We start from the raw sequence: 19,881 nt of genomic DNA, 5'->3' as shown, positions 1-19,881 counted from the left end.
TCAATCATGAGTGAATTTGTGATTAACTGTAAATAGTAGTTCAATACATAGTAGTACAACGTGCCATCTCTCTGCAGTATTTTTAGTTTTAAGGACCCCAATAACTGGTAACAATAACAATAACGGCATTACTTTCACGACTAAGAATAAAAAATATATATTTCTGAAAAATTCATGAAGCATAGAGTATTAACCATGACAGAAAACTTTCACAAACAGAAGAGGAACTTAGTAAATACATCAATGCAAAAGGCAGTTTAGCAGTAAAGCAGGAAAAGAGTGAAGAACACCCATAAATCAACATGCATGCTGATACCATAGAAGCCATTCAAGTATTAATACACCAAGCTTTGAGATGACTGACCATACAGTTCACATTACTCTAAATATTCTTCACTAACTACAGGAAAATAAGATTGCTCCTATTCCCAAGTCCCATTCATTATGCAAATCATCTCAAATTTATATCTTTAAATACAAGAAGCTACAATAAAGTAAACTGCAATTATTAGTACTTAATGTGCTTTGAAGTCATATACATTAAATCTATTACTAGTATTCTGACAATAATTTAATAAAAAAAGATGGAGTTACTTACATGGAGTAACAGCGTGGCTGCTAAAAAACTAAGGCCCTGGCAATAGCCCACTTCTGAATCATAGACAGCATATGCTTTTGAAATACGGTATAATGAGTCCTGACCAAGACCTCCAGCTTCCTTGAAAAAGTCATGCGCAGGGAATGTTCGATTGATGTCACGCTGGATCACATTCTCACAGCTACTATCCTGTAAGAAGACACAATATTGCCATTATTTATTGAATTTTAAGAAGATATAGTTCCAGAAATTCCACATTTTTTATAACATTTAGCATGCAAATAAGAAATAAGAATTGGCATTAATATATATACTCAATGGTGATTAATGTCAGTTTTTCCGAATCCAATTTCCTGAACGTCGAGTTTCCCGACACATTATCCCAACAGGATTTTTCCTGAATCGTATTTCCCGACACTATTTCTCCTAAAGATAAAAATTTCATTGTTCCGTATTGAAAAGTATCACAGTTAAAATTGAAATAATAAATAAAGAGATTCAATTGAATAGGTTGAACCTCTTTATTTAATATTTCAATTTTAACTATTTCTCCTGACGTACCTTTTCCCGACAATCGTATTTCCAGACACCATTTCAATCCTGACAGAACTTTTCCAAAAATGAAAGTTATTGCTCTTGCACAGTGTAATTTGGTAGTATCACAGAAATAACCAATGATATTGTCTTTAACTGCTAAATTACAGTAAATTTGTTACCTATACTGCAATGCAATAAATTTGTTGAAAGAACAATGTTGTGCGTAAAAAATTAATGGTATTGTCGTCATCTTCATAATCTTCATAATTTAGCTCTGAGCATCCAGACACTTCTTTTCTGAGGCAGCTTTAACTGATCACCCCAAGCTTAACTCGGCTACCATTATTTCAGTGTCGGCTTGTTCCTTTTGGAATTGACAAACAGCTGAGTTTAAATCTGGGTGGTGCTTCCCAAGTAGTATATGAAATCAATTATGCCACTCTTCACTTGCATTGTTGGTCTTTTGTGTGCCCTCATAAGCTGCTTGATGGTAGTTCCACATACGAATTTCATACCTTGGTGGAACAGCCCTGCGTCTACATCTTGCTGTCTTGCCATAAGCGTGTGCGATGTAATTTTAATATCTCGATTGTTGGGGTGGTTATACTGCTGCTGTAAACCATATTGTTGAACTTTTTGATAAATTGAATGACAGAAATGGAAAAAACAACCGGAGTAAGGAACATTCGAGAAAACCTCAGCGAGCGCATTCATTACTGCTTTCTCAAATCTCCCAAGATTTTACTTGGAGTGAAATGTGGAGTCCTGTGTTCTTCAGCTACAGTTACAATAGCGCAGAGTGCAGAGGTGTAGTGTTTTTGAGGGCAGTAAGGTGAAGACAGATGACAGAGCAATATACTCGGGAGTATCTCCAATTCCATTACAATGAAGATCTGAGTAAAAATGTTGGGGGACACCCTGAAGGTCCCATCTACGAACTATGTGTCACTTCTAGATAACAGTTATAGATTTTGTCTGGTCGCAAAAACCAACACCCGTTCTAGCTCTTCGGAATTAAAAATTAAGAATGTTTCGCCAGCTTAGTTTCGGTAAAATACTCTGGAATGTCACCCAGTGATTCAAGTGATGTGGGGTTAGGAGGTAATTCTCACTGGAGAAAACTTCTCTTCAATTTCAGAAAATTTTGCTGTTCTGGAAAGTGGCTTAATACTCCAGAAGGCACACTACGAAGTTCATTTCGCAGTATCCGAGCTAACGGCACCTCAGGATGTTCTTCAGCTGTACGTTTCAGCTTTCCTATTATTTTTTCTGTCTTACCTTGTTCGTGGTTTGGTGGATGTGCATGTGGAGATTGGTCTGGTCCCCGCATCATGACAATTTTGTCACAATTCCTCAGTCACAGCTCTTGCAGTACATCCTCCACCTAGCAAGCAATTGCAATCCAAATACATTTTACTGTTGCGCTCTCTTGAATTTAGGTAAATATAACCGTCGAGTAATAACTTCTTACTAATAATTTTTGGCTGACCTATCCATTTTACAAAATAAACTATGTACAATGGAAACTACAATTTTGGAAACAAAAAATGAGCTGTCTGTCGGGATAATAAATTGTTGTGAAATTGGATTTGGGAAAAAGTGTGTCGGAAAAATGGCTGTCGGGAATGTTCTTCTTCTTCTCTTCTTTTCTTTTCTAGCCTATTTCAATCCACTGCTGGATATAGGTCTCTTCCACATGCTTCCAATGTCTTCGGTCTTGAGCCACTTGAAACCAGCGTGTTCCAGCCAACAGCTTTATGTCATCGAGCCATCTCTTCTGGGATCTTCCAATGCCTCTCTTGTGTTCCCATGGTCTCCAGTGAACAATCCTAGAGGTCCACCTGTTGTAGTCTTGTCGAGCTACGTGTTCTACCCATTGCCATTTTAGACTTGCTACTCTCTCTAGGATGTCTGTTACATTCGTTCTCCTGATGTCCTCTGAACGGATCTTATTCCTAAGGCTGATCCCGAGCATCTGTCGCTCCATGGCTCGTTGTATTCGCTGAAGCTTGCGAGCACTTTCCTACGTCACATTCATCGTTTCCAGACCGTAAGTAGTAACTGGCAGCATGCACGTATTATAAACCTTGGTCTTCAGGTTAACTGGAACATCCTTGTTGGTCAGGATGAATCTTAGTTTTCGGAATGCTATCCAATTCATACCTATTCTGCGAGGAATTTATGCACGTTGGTTGGCTTTTCTAAGTTTTATCTTGTGTCCAAGACAGATGTACTCATCGACAGCTTCTATATATTGGTTTCCCATTTTAAGTGGTTGACTGTCTGGGCTTAGTATTTTCGTTTTATTAATGTTCATTTCCAAACCAATCTTAGCAGAGGCAGTTTTTAATTCTTGGATCATGTTTTCTAACTCATCTAGATTTTCACTTATGAGCATGATTTCATCGGCAAAACGCAGGTGGTTAAATATAACCCGTTGATTTTTATACCTTTTTTTATCCCAATGAAGGGTTTTGAATACATTTTCCAAGGCACGGGTAAACAGCTTTGGAGATATTGTGTCACCTTGTCGAACTCCTTTGCCAACTGGGATCTTATTGGTGATGAGGTCTTCGTCCACTCTGACTACCATTGTTGCTTGATCATAAATGTTTTCCAGGAGCTTTATATACTGTACCTTGAGTTTATCATGGCAGTTTGAAGTGCTTTCATGATTGCCCAAATCTCCACTGAGTCAAAAGCTTTTTTATAATCAATGAAGGCCAGATGAATCTTAATGTTGCTCAGTGGTTTCTTCAAGGTCTGGATGTGTTCAACAGTTGAGAAATCTTTATGAAATCCCACTTGCTCGGCAGGTTGATAAAAATCCAGTTCTCTTGTGAGACGGTTGGTTACAATTTTAATCAGGAGCTTGTAAAGGTGTGATGATAAACTCACAGGATGATAGTTCTCTAAATTTTCCTTATCACCTTTCTTGAAGAGAAGTATGACTTCATTTTTCCAATTTTCTGGTATTCTTCCAGAGTTAATACACTTGTTGAAGAGTATTCTCATGGCTTCTGGCAGATCTTTTCCACCTAATTTTAGCATTTCATTCATTTTATCCTCCCCAGGGGATATTTTATTCCTTAGTTGTTTAAGTGCATTTTCAATCTCAGCAGTGGGTACTTCCAGCGTTACTTCATGTGTATAATTCTGGGCTAGTTGTTCATCACTGGGTGGTTTATTAATGGTTGATGTATACAGCTTGTAGTAGAAATCTCTAATAACATCAGTAATGTTTTGCCTATCTGTGACTATTTCTCCATTTTGGTTCTTAAGTTTTGTAATTTTTGGTCTTCCTATAGACATGTTGTTCTTTAAAATCTTCATGTTTTTATTTTATTCAATTGTTTGCATGATCATGTTATTATTGAATTTCCTTAGATCTTTTCTTACTTCCTTGTGAATGGTCTTGTTAAGATTTTTGTATTCTGCTGTATCCCTGTCCACTGTTTTCCTGTCCTTAATGAGTTATATGGTATTAAGTGAAAGTCGGCTCCTCTTATTAGTTTTCTTCAATGGGATCTTCTTTGCTGCATTTTGAATACTGACTGTAATTTTCTCATTAAGTTCATTCACGTCCAAGTATTTCAAATCTTCTATTGGGTTAAGTTTTTTGGTAAGAGCTTGTTGAAATGATGGGATGTTTTTCTGTGAAATTGGTTTTGGGAAAACAGTTTGTAGGGAACACGGATGTCGGGAGGAATGGTGTCGGGAACATCGATTTGGGAAAAACGTACAGGAATGATCAATAGCACGAAAAATGGATCACTTGCATTTTGATAATATTTTTATTTTTGGACTTGGTAGTATTTTTACTTCTTAAGTTACTAAATTACTGTTTTTAAAACATAAACCAAAACAATTAAGAATAAACAATTTTGGGAAAGATGTGCTTGCACAGGCGGTGTTGTCAAATCCAGCACATTATTATAATGATTATCACCATCGATGAAATGGCACTTAACACACTTCACATGGCCATTGCCAGCAGATGTCTTGGCATCAGCAACAAGTGCACACAAATCCTTCTGAGGAATGAGGTTAAATTCAACCAAACTTTCCCTCAGACCTCAGAGGGTCTCAATGTCATGATGCCAAAATTCCTGACCGAGTGCGTACCACGTGTTCAATGAGATTTAACTCTGAGCTAAATGATGATCAGACCAGAGTGACACATCCAGTGTCATGCATGAATATGATGTTTTACTGATGAATGGAGCAAAAACTATTACGTGTTCATTGAGAACCTTGTAGATGTAACTTTGGGCATTGAGCACTCCACCACAAATGAGCACAAGTTCAGTATGGAGGAACAGCATAAATACTCATGTCCATACTGAACTTGTGCTCATTTGTGGTGGAGTGCTCAATGCCCAAAGGTACATCTACGAGGTTCTCAATGAACACGTAATAGTTTTTGCTCCATTCATCAGTAAAACATCATATTCATGCATGACACTGGATGTGTCACTCTGGTCTGATCATCATTTAGCTCAGAGTTAAATCTCACTGAACACATGGGATGCACTTGGTCAGAGATTTTGGAGTCATGACATTGAGACCCTCTTGGGAAAAAAATTGTGTCAAATTTCCCTTAGGGAAAATCAAATGATCATAAATATGTCTTCCAATAAATGAAACTCAAATTCATAGCGATTAATTTATTTGCAACTAATAAATTATTTACCGGGTGAGTTGGCCGTGCGGTCAGGGGTGTGCAGCTGTGAGCTCGCATCCGGGAGATAGTGGGTTCGAGCCCCACCGTCAGCAGCCCTGAAAATGGTTTTCCGTTGTTTCCCATTTTCACACCAGGCAAATGCTGGGGCTGTACCTTAATTCAGGCCACGGCCGCTTCCTTCCCATTCCTAGGCCTTTACTGTCCCATCATCGCCATAAGACCTATCTGTGTCCGTGCGATGTCGAGCAAAATAGCAAAAAATTTTCGAGCGACATCTGTATGGAATTTGGAGTTGACAGGTGTAGGATTTAGTGCATCGAATGGGGGAACAGACTTAGGGCCTATGAAACTACCACAAATCAAATAATCAGTTTTTTAGAGTATGATGAGATGAGACCTTTTCAATATAAGAGCCTTCTAAATGTCTCTCATTCATGGCCAGCCATGAATACTTCACATCACAGACTGTACGGTTGATAGGTAATATTGCATCATGTATTTTGTATCGCTAATTTTGTGATGCAAATTTTCAGATGACCTCCCAGCCATAAGACATATTTATGTCAACAAACTGGTGAATAACTCATTCCTTGTCTCCTACAGACTCTTTCATGACCGTCTGAAGACCTGAGGCTAAATCTGCTTTCATCTGAGAAAAGAACCTTGCTCCACTGATCTGTAGTCCAGTCCAGATTGTGCCTTGCAAAATTCAGTCGTGCTACCCTGTGCACTCAAGAGATCTTTGGTCCTGATGCAGGATGTCTTGAATTCATATTGGCCTCTTCTAGTCTTCGCATTACTCTTCTCTCACTTACATAAATATTTTGGATATTTGTGAGACAATTTTTGGTCTGAACCACAGTAGTGTGGCGCACTTGCAAAATCTGGTGTAACATGATCTGCTATCCCTCGGAGATATAAGTCTTATGGGTCCTGACCGTAAGCCATGAACATTTGCTACATTTCGTAAGCTTCTTCCAGCATCCACCAAGGCTATGGCCTTTACAACTTCATCCCAAGTGAGTGGCATCTTAAATCCACAGAACCTGTCAGTAAACTGTCGTAATATTCATAAGAGTGCACTGGCAATCATTGACAATTGCTGACTTGAATAAGTGAAAACTGTTGGCCTTGTGTAGAGTTGTATGAAATTACATGAAATGTTCTAAAAATGTGCTTGCACAGTCAGTATTGTCAAATTCAGCAGACCATCATCATCATCACCACCACCACCACCATTGGTAAAATGGCACTTAACACAACCACACTTTAAATTGCCACTGAAAATGTTGTAAAAGTATGAAAAAACACTAAAATACGCAGTGGCAAAAGGCTCAAAGAGTAGGTTTTGTGGCTCCTCTGAAGAAGAAATGCTTACCATACTCCCATTATATGGAAAACAGATATAACTGCCAGATGAAATGCTTCAAAAAATTATCCCATTAGAATGCCATTTTTCTCAGGTGATCCATATTTTGTGCCAGTCAGTGTATTTAGGCAACCGAGAACTCAATCATAATACATCCAAGCTTCTTCCCCTATTTTGGACATACATTATCTCTAAGAAGATTGGAAGAGTCTCTGCGAATGACCTACATAAGCAGAAACGCATCAGGAAGAAGAAAAAGAAGAAAGTATCTAAGAGGATGAGAGAGAGAGAGAACTGTGCCTGTATTTCACTATAGTTTGTAATTCTCAGATCTTTCCCAATTAAGTTCTATCATTCTTAACCTTGCATGTAATAATACTTCTCTACAAATATACCGATTTAAAACCATTCATTCCTGTTCGTTTCCTTGTTTTATAAAGTTCTCACTGTACCACAAATACAAATAATTTCAATGAATTGAAAATCTATAGCATTCTCTTTCACGCATGTAACTTAACACCCAAGTAATTAAAATGAGATTCTTGTTTGAATATACCTGTAACGATAATTTTTTCTAATAAGAACAAAATAATTTGTAATTTTTGGTACAGCCAACCATTTTTAATATATGTACGACTATCTGCAGATTTGTCTCACTTCTTCTTTTATGACCACATAGGATCACTTTAGTCAGTCCGTCGTTCAGGTTTCTTTGAAGGGATTGTTCGGGCTGTGCGGTCCTCCCAGTACTTCTTCAGACGCTCTGATCTTCGTGCCCTTTCCTCAGTTGAAAATATGCGTGTTGTTGGTTTGTTTTGTGTAAGGCTAAAGCGGAGGTTTGTATTCTTGAGAATTGTATTCAATATCTTATTTGTGGTGTCTTCCGTTGTAAGGCCTATTTCCTTCAGATCCTCTCTTACTACTCTGATCCATTTAGATCCTGTTGTGGTATTTTTTGAGACGAGATTGTGTTGTACTAGTTGTTTCAGAAGTCTTGAATCATGCATCCTCATGATATGTCCAAAGAATCCCAGTCTCTTCTTATGCATAGTATCTGTAATGGGTTCTAGCTCTTTGTACACGACTTTGTTAGGTATTAACCGCCACTGTCCATCTTTCTGGTATTTTTTGTTGATGCAGGTTCTTCCAATCCTTTTAATTTTCTGAAGTCTGTCAGTCTTCGATTGTTTATTTAGGTAAAAAAGTGTTTCTGCTGCACACGTAGCTTCTGGTTTTATAACTGTGTTGTAGTGTTTTATTTTTGTATTTACTGATAGACATTTCTTTTTGTAGATATCCCATGTTAAATTTTTGTGCTTTAGCTAATCTATTTGTTCTTTGGGGCATAATTTCTGTTTTTTCAAATTATATTTTGAGGCCAATTTTATTTGCAATGTTTTGAAGTTTTGATATTTGGGTTTTTGCTTCTTTTATGTCCACTGCCAGGAATGCTAAATCGTCAGCGAAACCCAGGCAATTTGTTTTCATTTTTTGGCCAATCTTTATTTTAGGGGGACATTTCCTAAACCATTCTCTCATTACTATTTCTAGAGCACAATTAAATAATAATGGTGAGAGTCCATCTCCCTGCCGTAGTCCAGTTTTAATTTCAAATGTCTCCGATGTTTCACTCCTAAACTTCATTTTTGATTTGGTATTGGTGAGAGTCAATTTTATCATGTTTATTAATTTGGGTTGTAGTCCAAGGCGTCTTAAAATTTTAAAGAGAGATTCTCTATGGATGCAATCATAAGCTTTCTTGAAATCTACAAATGTTATCACCATCTCTGTTTCTTCTCCTGTTATAGTCCGTTATCAACTTAAGACTCATGATCTGATCAGGACAGCTCCTCCAGGGTCTGAAACCTCCTTGATAGTCTCCTAGTTCTTTCTCAAGTTGTAAACTTATCCTATTAAGGATGATTATTGACAATATTTTGTATGTTATGTCTAGGAGCGAGATTCCCTGTAGTTATTAGGGTCGGTTTTGTCTCCTTTTTTGTGCAGTGGGTGAATGAGGGCTGTTGCCCAGTGTTCTGGTAGTTCTTCTTTAATCCAGATAGAGACAAGTTGCTGATGGAGGGCCACATTTGCTGATGTTCCTGCATATTTCCAGATTTTCGCAAAGGTCTGATCTTCTCCTGGTGCTTTGTAGTTTTTTAATGTATTCAGAGCTTGGTAGACTTCCTTTATTGTGGGGGGGATTGATGTTCTCTGGTGGTGTTTTTATCGGAGTGTTGGTGTCCAAATGAAGGAGTTCTATAGGTTCCTCACAATTTAAAAGCTTGCTGAAATATTTAGCCAGAATTTCTGCATTGTCTTTATTGTTATGAGCCAGCTTACCATTTTCATCCTACACCAGTAGGGTCGGGTGTTCATATTTTTGGAGCTACTTTCTAAAGGTTTTGTAGTAGTCCCTTGATTGAATTTTATTGAATTGTTCTTCAATTAACTGCAGTGTGTTCTTATGATATTGTCTTTTTATTCTTCGTAAGACTTGGGTAGTTTCTTTTCTCTGTTTTACTAGATTTTGATAGTATATTTCTGTTTTTTGGGACTGATGTAATAGCCCTTCAAAATAAAATTTCATCATCAGTAAAGAGTATTTAGGTAGGGTGAACAGGGGTAATTAGAACATTACCATATAAATACCATATGTAGGATAATAAGACACAAAACTGATAGGGAATTACATCTTGAGGTTGTTCAGAATCTGTATGTCACATTTTATTGGTTAATATTCATTGTTATGGAAGTTATAAGTGTTCATATTTTGGCATGACCTAAATGTAACTAATGACATTTCTGCATTGCCACACATTATAGTGTGTTTACTCAGTGTGTACAACAGGATTTTTTTCTTTTTTCAAATATTCATATTAAGTTATGACTGGCACAATTCTGAGTTAAAAGTGTTTCACATGAATTAATTCTGAAATTTGTTCTAATTACCCATTTTTACTTGAACACTGGGGTATTTGGTATATTAAAAATCTGCAATAAATTTACAGGGCATAAATACAACTTTATATGGGTGATTAGAACAGGACCAAGTAAAGTGCATAATCTTTAGGGCTAAGTTCTTTGCTATCAACCACTGCCTTCTGGATCATAATTATGTGTTACTGAACTCTTCGAAGAACAGAAACACAAAAAGAAGCCAAGCCACATGCAAGCAACTCATTCTGGTTGCTACCTTCCACTACTTCACTGATCTGTTGAGTTGAGCAGGAGTTAGCATTGTTTATTATTCATTAAGAGAACTTTGGTTTCAATGAGTGATCCCATTAACAGCCAGTAGTCGGATATTAGCTAACAGTATAGGTTAGTTTATACGAATGTAAGTACTTTCATCTTATTCCTTTTGGTGCTAAGGGACTAGGGAGTAGAGTTTACAACCTTACAGTGCATTATGGCAGAGACAAGTGATGGGGATGATTCTCAAGGGGAGTTTAACAATGTGGTTATTGAAAGCAAAATAGCTAAACACCCAAACAGCTACCACAATTCGGCAAGATTCTGCATACCCACAAGCACATAAACGTGCTACTTATAATGACCTAGTTCTTTGTGCCTTCAACACTCCTTTGTCTAAAAAGGATTCAAATAATGACTTGAACACCATCCGTACTATTGCTAAATTTAATGGCTTTAATAACTCTTTCTAAACCGTATTATTAACAAATTCAAACACCGTCCCAGAACCATGTTAACAAAAGATAAGACCAAAGCAACTGCATATTCCACTTTTATTTTCACTCAAAACACTTATAAAGTCACCAACATTCTTATGAAACATAACATGAAAATATCTTTTAGAACCAATAACAGAAATCTTGATATAATACACAACTCAAACTTGTTAAATAAATCAATGCTTTTTCTAAATCTGGACTGTACAAATTCAAATGTAACAACTGTAGCTCTTCGTACACTGGACAGACTGGACTTAACTTTACTATAAGATACTCCGAACATGTCAACGCTATAAAATATAACAGATTCTCTGCAATAAGACAACACATATAAGACTAAGCGTAATTTCACCAAAATTGAACAGGACATGGAAATACTTGAAATTATTAATGGCCCCCTTCTAAACTCAACTGAAAATTGTTTTATTCACCTTGACTAATACTTCAACCCTAATTTCAATTTAAACGACATTTCTGAAAAACCCAATATTCTATTTGACTTCCTCATTCTCATTTTTAAAAATGGTAAATTTCTAAACCTGAATTCGATTTTCCGTGCCTTACCCAGTTCCTACCCACATTTCCTACCTCCAATAATCCATCCACCTGCCCCACCTTAAACTACTACACCTCTTTTATTTCCCTATCCTATCCTTTCTTTTCTTTCATCATTCCACTTCCCACTCTGTTAATCATCTCCTAGCTAATTCAACCCCTCTCTCTATATAAGGTTTTATAAAATTCTTTTACCTGCTTTAGTTATTATATATATTCTGATCCATACCTACTTATCTTCTGTTAACATCTTTGTTTTTTCTCCTTTTCTTTTCCACACTGAACTGTGTATTATATCACCACTTACGGTTCAGATCATTATAAAATTTAAATTTAAATTTATACCTTACGCCACCTCAAGAACTACCCGAGCTCTTGTCTTCAAGAAATCACACGCTGTGTAAATACGTTTCTCAACTGTTCTAATATTGTGGTTTTTAAACATTTTTCATTTCACAATTGTTTCTTATGCCAACTGTTCTGCATCTCCAAACTTCAAGAATCTGACATACGAGATTCTGTAAACTTTAATATATATTTCTATCGTCAAGTGTATTAAACTGCACTGTACGATTTCGTGCCTAGCAGTGTTCGCAGGCTTGATCCTTGAACTATTAAATTCTTCGAGTTTTCATAAACATTTGGAAACACAATGCCGGTCAGCATGTATGTTTTGCTGCTCTCCAAGAACTTGTGTCTTGCTTCATTTATGTGATTGAACCTTGACTTCTTCAGGATTTTGTGAACTTCCAACACGCAGTGCTAATCCCTAACATGTTATAGTGCTTCATAAACTGCAATTGGTGAAAGATTTATACATCACCTATTGTTTTCGCACTGTTCTTTATATTTTAAGTGATCGGCTGATGATGACCTGGAACAATGGTCGAAACCGGTACTGCTTGTAATCAACTAGGAATGTTACATTACATTTCTAATTCTACTTGTATTGAAAAGAAGCAGACCCGGCTGCCCTCCCTTCACCTGTAATGGTGTACTGTTTTCGTTTGACTGTTTTAAATTTTAGTCTTGTATCTCTACTTCTCAGAATCCTCTTCTCTTTTCTCTCTGCAATTTGTTTCAATGTTATATTCAGCACTTCTAAATCATTCTGGACCTCAACAAACCAGTTGTTCTTGGTTTTACTTTTCCTAAAGAAATTAAATAATTGTTTCAGTAGTCTGGTCTCTGGTAGTCTTACTATGTGGCTGAAAAAGGCAATTCTCCTTTTTTGCATTGTATCCACAATTGATTCATTTTCCCGATAGACTATTTTATTAGGCAGCAGTCTCCATTGTCCATTATTATGATAATTTTTTTTTTTTACTGTAATTATTTTACCAGTAACTCTCAGTTACATCACATTAACATTATATTCAAGTAATGTTATCATTTAGAGGTCTTTGGATGAAGTTTGTGATTTTTGAATATAATTTTAAAATAAGTATTTTATTCTTTTCATAGGTATATAGGCTCTAAAACATTTATTTTAGAACAAAAACAATGTTTCCATAATTCAGATATTAGGCCTATGCACTAGACCTGTATCTGCTAGGCTATCAACAATGCCGCGCACAAGGGAAAAAACATCAAACCGTTGCAGCTAAGACATGCAGTCCATGTCTGACGCAGTAAAAGCTGTAAAGAATGGATATACGACACAAAAGATGGCTTCAGTAAAATATGGTGTTCCAAGGGGTATGCTGGCAAAAAGTTAATGGATTTACAGTGAAACCTCGGTAGTGCGTTCCTCATTAACACGTTTTCCTGCTTAGCACATCGTAAATTCGAAGTCCCGATTCTCATCGTATTAAATCTATATAAAAATACTTCACTTATCGGGTCACGAATTTTTGCTATTACCGCTTAGCACGATCACATTTTTCCTAGCCCTGAAAATGTTATTTTTCATCCCTTGCAAAACAAATGTGATTTCGAACTTGGGTAAGAACAGTCGCCACAGTTGCATGATTAGAGAAAAAGGCCTTAAATTCCAGAACTTCACAGGATAAGTTGCACATTCAGGGAGCAAGCTGTTAGCCTCAGGAATGTTGAATTTTGCTTGCCGGTTAGCAGCATGATTGCCGAATAACACAGTGAGTCTATTTGTGCTTGTATTTCGCAATTCCATTCAGAAGTTAGAAATTTATTTTGTGTTGAGTGGTACAGTGAAGTGTAGCGAATATTTGTCGCGTGATACGCTAGCCTATATCTGGATTAGGAGCATAACTGTCAGAAATTGACAAGCGTAGTGCATATTTGTCTTGTGATAGCCTAGGTATGGATACGGAAAAAGTGAAATTCCTTTCTAATGAAGACACAACATTAAAATCTCTCAGAAAGTGAACTGGCATCTGCATCTTAAAGCACGCAGGGGTCGCGAATGTTGAACTCGCACCTTTGAGTTTCGATTCGATCGATTTGACTTGGTCGAAGTTTTCAAAATGGCGGCCAAAGTAATTCTGTCGCAGACCGCAGTTGCACATGGCCGAGTATAACCTAAAATTCATTGTCTAAGAGTATGACCAGAAAATAATGTTTTATAACCCCTGCTCCAAAATAAAAGGCTTCTACTAACATTTGTTTTAGAAAGGAGGAGGAAGAGGAGGAGGGAGAATCACACACCTTCATTAGTTTGTCATCAGATCTATTGTGTTCTTTGGGAATAGTAAAAAAAAGATAAATTGGCAGAAATATTTGGAGCACACACTACCACATACACACACACTACTGAAAGAAAGAAAAAATACAGAAGACCAGGAAAGGAAAATAAAAGTATGGAAATTGAAAGAGAAGGAAACCAATGAAGAGTATCAAGAAATAATAAGGAAGAACTTACCAACAGACAAACCAAAGACAGGAAAGGAGGAATGGGAAAGATTTAAAAGGTACTTTGGTAAAAGAAGGAAGAAATGGAAGGAGACACCATGGTGGAATGACAGAATAAAAGAAGCAGCAGGGAAGAAAAACAAGACCTTTCGGGTGTGGTTCCAACAAAGAACACCAGAGACAAGAGAAGACTATACAAACAAATGGATGGTTGCTAAATAAGTGGTTACAGAGGAGAGAGGAAGTGGATGGAGAAGTGGACACAGATGGTGTAGGAAGATAGCAAAGGCAATCGAAAAATATTGTATGGAATGGTGAGAAATAAAAGAAAGAGTAGGCAGAGTGAAGTGGACAGAATAAAGGATAAAAATGGTAACCTAGTGGAGAAAAATGAGGAAATTAAACTAATCTGGAAGGAATACTTTGAGGACCTCCTGAATGTGGTTGGATTAATTGAAGAAGATTATATTGAAGAAACTGATGACAGGTGTGAGGAGAAAATGGAGGAATTAACTTGGGCAGAAGTAGAGGAAGCTGTGAAGAGGATGAATCTGGAAAAAGCACCAGGAGTGGATGAGTTAAGTATGGAGATGATTAAGAGCTGCAGGGGAAATGGGTACACAGTGGCTATACAGGATGATACGGGTAGTGTGGAATGAGAAAAAAGTACCAGAAGATTGGAAGAAGGGTGTAATAGCACCGATCCTTAAAAAAGGAGACAAGAAAATGTCAGAACTACCATGGTATAACCCTGATGTACCACTGTGCCAAGATATATGAAAAAGTACTGGAAAAGCAAATAACAAAGTCAGCTGAAAAAGAATTCAGAGAAGAACAGTATGGCTTTAGACAAGGAAGGTCAACTACTGACCTCATATTCACAGTGAGGCAGCTACAAGAACGGCACTAAGATAATGAGGAAGATTTAGTGGATGGCCTTCATGGACATAGAGAAGGCATATGACAGTATCTGTAGAAACAAGATCTGGGAAGCTATGAGAGTAAAAGCAGTAAATGAACTGATGGTGACAAGGGTGAAAAATATGTATGATGGAAGCAAAAGCTGTGTTAAAGTCGGAACCGAAAGACCTGGATGGTTTAAGTTAACAAATGGTGTAAAGCAGGGAGGTGCCCTCTCACTTCTAATATTTTCAGTGGTGATGGATCATTTAATACAGAAGGTAGCACAGATCACTGGAAAGAGAAGAATGAACGCGGTGCTGTTCGCAGATGATCTATTAATATGGGGAAACCAAGAGAGTGAAGTGCAGGAACAGCTCAATGTATGGGAGGAAGTTGTGTCACCTTATGGAATGAAGTTCTCAGCACAAAAGAGTGAAGTGCTGGTAACGACACGAAACAAGAACCGAGAGTATAATGGCATGACATTAGGAGGGGAGCAGTTGAAAAGAGTTGACAGCTTTAAATACCTGGGAAGTGTAATTGAAGAAAATGGAGGAGACAGGATGGAAATCAATGAAAGAGGAAGGTGTACAAATGGATTAAGAGTGTGGGAGGACTGATATGAAACAGGGATGTACCACAGAGATGTAAAGGTATTATCTATAAGACTTATTTTGTACCAATTCTGACATATGAATCAGAAACGTGGGTGATGAAGGAGAGGGATAAAGGTAGAATACAAACAGTGGAAATGAAGTTTCAAAGGTGTCGAGTAGGTTTAACAAGAATGGACAGAGTAAGAAATGAGAGAGTTCAGGAGATTGTAAATGAGGTCCCCTACAGGAAAAGATAGAAAAATCAAGGCTGCAGTGGTATGGACATGTTAAGAGAGTGGGAGAAGAAAAGATACCAAGAAATATGTTGGAGATGAAGAGGAGACCTAGAGGAAGACCAAGAGACAGATGGCTGAAAGGTGTAAAGAAGAGCATCGAGGCAAGAGGAGGGAACTGGACTAGAGTGAGAGAAGAGAAGTGGTGCATGGACAGAAAACTATGGAGAGGCTTATGTTCCAAGCAGACCCAGCCTGTGGTTGGAAAATGGTCCAGATGATGATGATGACTACCACCTCATCCCGAAAAACTGAAGGAAGTGGATCCCACTGATCTTAATCTGTCTAAACACTTGGCTAGGGACAGTCTAACCTAGTCAGCGTTCGGTGACAGACGTATTGTGTGGAGTTGTCAGGAGAGCCGGCGTGGAATGTGACCGGTGGCCAGTAAAGTAATTCGAGAGGGAAGAGGAAGATGATTGGCGTGGATCAATATCATGTGGCTATTGGAAGATGGCAGATGAAGGGAAAAAGGAGATAGCTAGAAATAAAGGAAGTATAATGGAAACAAGAATGATGGACGAGATGATATTGGCGGCAGTGGTGATTATGATATTACTAGTTATAGGAGGAGTAGAGGTAAACCCTGGCCCGACTTCTAGTGGCAACATGAACTGGGAAGACGTGGAGATCATTAGAAAAGTGCTGAAAGAAGTGGTGGAAGAAGTATGCCCGTTTGAGCAGATTAAGAATATGATGAAAGAGCAAATGAAAGAACTTGAGCATATAAGGCGGGGGATACAGGGAAAAACAGATGAGATAATGAGTAGACTAGAAACCAACGAGAGAGAAATCATATCACTCAAGTCAAAAATAAGGGAGATGGAAGGAGAGGTGGTGAAGTTGCGAGCGGAAATTGAAGACTGTAACCGAGAACGGAGGAAGAAATGCCTATTCATATATGGAGTACCGGAAGATAAAGCAGAAGATAAAGTACTGACAACATAGAAAGTTGTGGAAGTCATCCAGAAAATGATGAGAATTAATTTTAGCGAAGTCGATATTGATGATGTAGAAAGGATAGGTAAAAAACGGGGTGATAGACCGATCAAACTGAAGCTATTCTCCACCTTGATGGCGGAAAAAGTGAGAAGAAGTGCAGATAACATACGGAGTACAAAAATTTGGATTAAAGAAGACATTGGTAGAGAAGGGGTAAAGAACATAAACACTCTGAAGAAACATTTGGCCAGGGCTAAATTACAGGGGTTAAGAGCTCATATTAAGGGTCAAAAATTAGTAGTGACCAACGGTATTTGGACTAGAACATGGAATGCGAAGAAATTACGAGAAATGGAGGATGACAGGAATGACGAAGTAGTAGTGGAAAAGAGAGTGGAGGAAAGACAAGCCAGAGACTGTAAAGTGGGGGATGAAGGACAGGGGGGCAAAGAAAGAAACAAGGATAGTAAGGTAAAGGAACCAAGCTCGCAGCATGAAGGAAGTAACTTGATAGATTTGTTAACCATAGCGAACAGGGAAGTAATGGCAGAGATGAGGAATGTGATAAGGAAGGAAACCAGGGAGACCTGGGCATTAACGAAGGAGTCCAGGACGGATGCCAGTGGGAGAGAAGATAGAAGGATACAGGGAGAGATTGTGGGAGTAGAAACACAAGACGTAACAAGAGGTGCCCTAGTGAGAGGGAGAAGTCTGAGCCTAAGAGAGTTATGGGGCAAAAAGAACAGAGTAGACGAAGGCATTGTGACAAGAAGCAAAAAGTTAATGTGTAGTGAGAAGTAAATGGCTATATACACGATAAGAGTGGAGTGTGTGCGTGTTATTCATAACTTTGTTAAGAGCGAGTAAACGACGGGTGTGATAGAAGAGAAGTTTCCAGGTGGTCAAGTGTGTAGTGAATGAGGAAGAGGGTGTGATAAATTGGTCAGATGATAAGGAGAAAGATAATATCTGGTGACGGTTGGTTTATGAGCTGGGGTCCTAGTTATCCCAGTTATCAGTGAGTGAACATGGCTTCATTTAAGGTGGTGAGTTGCATGGGTTCTAAAGTTAACAAATATAGTGAATTAATAGAGGTTGAAGAGTGATTAACAAGAAAGAAATGTGAAGTGTAATAACTGCACATCGGCACTACGGTGGAGATAACACGTAGTCAGGTTAGCAATATAAGTAGAATATAAGAAAGGTCAGTGTCTAAGAGAGAATGTGCTGAGTGCGAACCCGGCCGGAAGTGGAACAGTCAGTGGTCTAGTGCAGACTCAGCCCGACACAGCACTGTACTCTGCTCAGTTATATGTTGCCAGTTTTAGCTTCACATTTCCAATAATGCCATACAGTCTATAGATGGAATTACCCTGTTGCAATAGTTCTTTTAGTCTTCGTTTTATCCCTTTTCTTAATAGCAATATTGAGTTTTTACATTTTAATATTATTATTTTCAGTACTACTAGCTTTCATTTATCCCTGGTCTTAATAGCAATATTGAGATTTTTTGAGGTTTTGTTCATATCTGAAAAGATAACATTGACTCATGGACATTTGATTATTATTATTTCCAGCAACTTTGTTTTTCCACATTTGGTGTTAGCTATGTTTACTATACGAGCATTATTCTATGTGTATAGTATTTTAAGCTGTCTAGGTTGGGCACTATTATTTTTCTCCCTTAATGGATCAATAAGGCCTCATCGCTGTAGATCTGGAAGAAAAATAAAGGCTTTACTTACTTACTTGGCTAGGGATAACCATCTTGTGCACACATGCTTCAACAACTTCTTTGCTTCTTTTCCATGCATACTTAGAAATTTCTGAAGACGTTCTTTTCTTTTGGCACTCTTCTCCAAGTAATAGAAAATATCAACAAGAATCTCATGAATTCTAACTGGTAAAGTTGCAGCAGCTTTTTGAGCAGCTAACAATACCAAAAATATCCTGATTAGCTTCTTTCAAAACTGCTAGAACTCCATTTTTCTGTCCAATCATAACAGGAGCACTGTCAGAACAGAATGTCAGACAGTTCTTAATTGGCACTTTATTTAATTCCAACTGCGACAATAGTAGCTTTCCTATGTTGCGGCCTGTCGAATCCCCTTCCAATACTGGCACTGATAAAACAGTACTTATAATACTTTCTTGAGCAGCATCATAAAAAATAACCACTATGGGATACAGCTTGGAATCGGTATCATTGCTTCTATCTGTCAACAAGGAAAATGGACTATTCTGTAATCAAGTAACAATGTCCTGTGTTGCAGTCGAAGACTGTAACGATCAGATGAATAAATCAGAATGATGTATCGAATATTTGGTGGTCACACAGTGTGTATCGGCGGCATGCGGAAGCTTGTTCTGGTGTATCTCTGTCAGTAAAATCGTAAAATATTATAGTTCATCTGTAAAACCGTCAAACATACTATCATTCTGTAAATTTTATGGACAAACCATACAAGTTGGCAGGTATGACAAGGAGTTACACGAACAACGTTAAGTTCACAGTATGGTGAAATTCTGACCTCCGAAGATGATCTACAGAGAATGAAAAATTACAAAAAATTAAAGGAGTCAGACAGTAAGAAAAACAATTGTAAATCCATTTCTCCTAAGAAAACCAGGAAGGCAAAACAAAAACATTCCAGTCCATCATCTGATAGAGATCAGACTTCATATGTAGATTCTAGTAATGATTTTGCCTGGACGGAATCATCCGATAGAGACAAAAAAATATCTTTCCAACATTCTTTTGGGAAACATTTGTGATAAGTATTACAGCATGTATTATTATCATCAGTGGTATATTAGTAGGATTTTGCATACAAATCAACAACAAATGTTAAATTTTTGAAAGAAGTCATGCCTGGATTA

General features: G+C 37.6%; 1 protein-coding gene and 1 pseudogene across 5 annotated transcripts in view; one reads left to right on the top strand and one right to left on the bottom strand.

Moving 5' to 3' along the window:
* The window catches only part of GAPcenA (GTPase activating protein and centrosome-associated), a 316,010-nt gene that overhangs the window by 132,470 nt on the left and 163,659 nt on the right, over positions 1-19,881 (bottom strand). For all 5 annotated transcript variants that reach the window (XM_067138159.2, XM_067138162.2, XM_067138164.2 and 2 more), the window contains one exon: positions 599-787. In XM_067138159.2, coding sequence (XP_066994260.2) covers positions 599-787 — 189 coding nt within the window. The remainder of the gene's footprint in view (positions 1-598; positions 788-19,881) is intronic.
* LOC136858857 (uncharacterized) overlaps positions 16,513-19,881 on the top strand; it is a 37,844-nt pseudogene continuing 34,475 nt past the window's right edge.

Source organism: Anabrus simplex, chromosome 1 (genome assembly GCF_040414725.1).
Source record: "Anabrus simplex isolate iqAnaSimp1 chromosome 1, ASM4041472v1, whole genome shotgun sequence".
Taxonomy (NCBI): Eukaryota; Metazoa; Arthropoda; class Insecta; order Orthoptera; family Tettigoniidae; genus Anabrus; species Anabrus simplex.
Note: the sequence above shows the minus strand (reverse complement) of the source record. Positions and strands in the feature narration are given on the sequence as shown.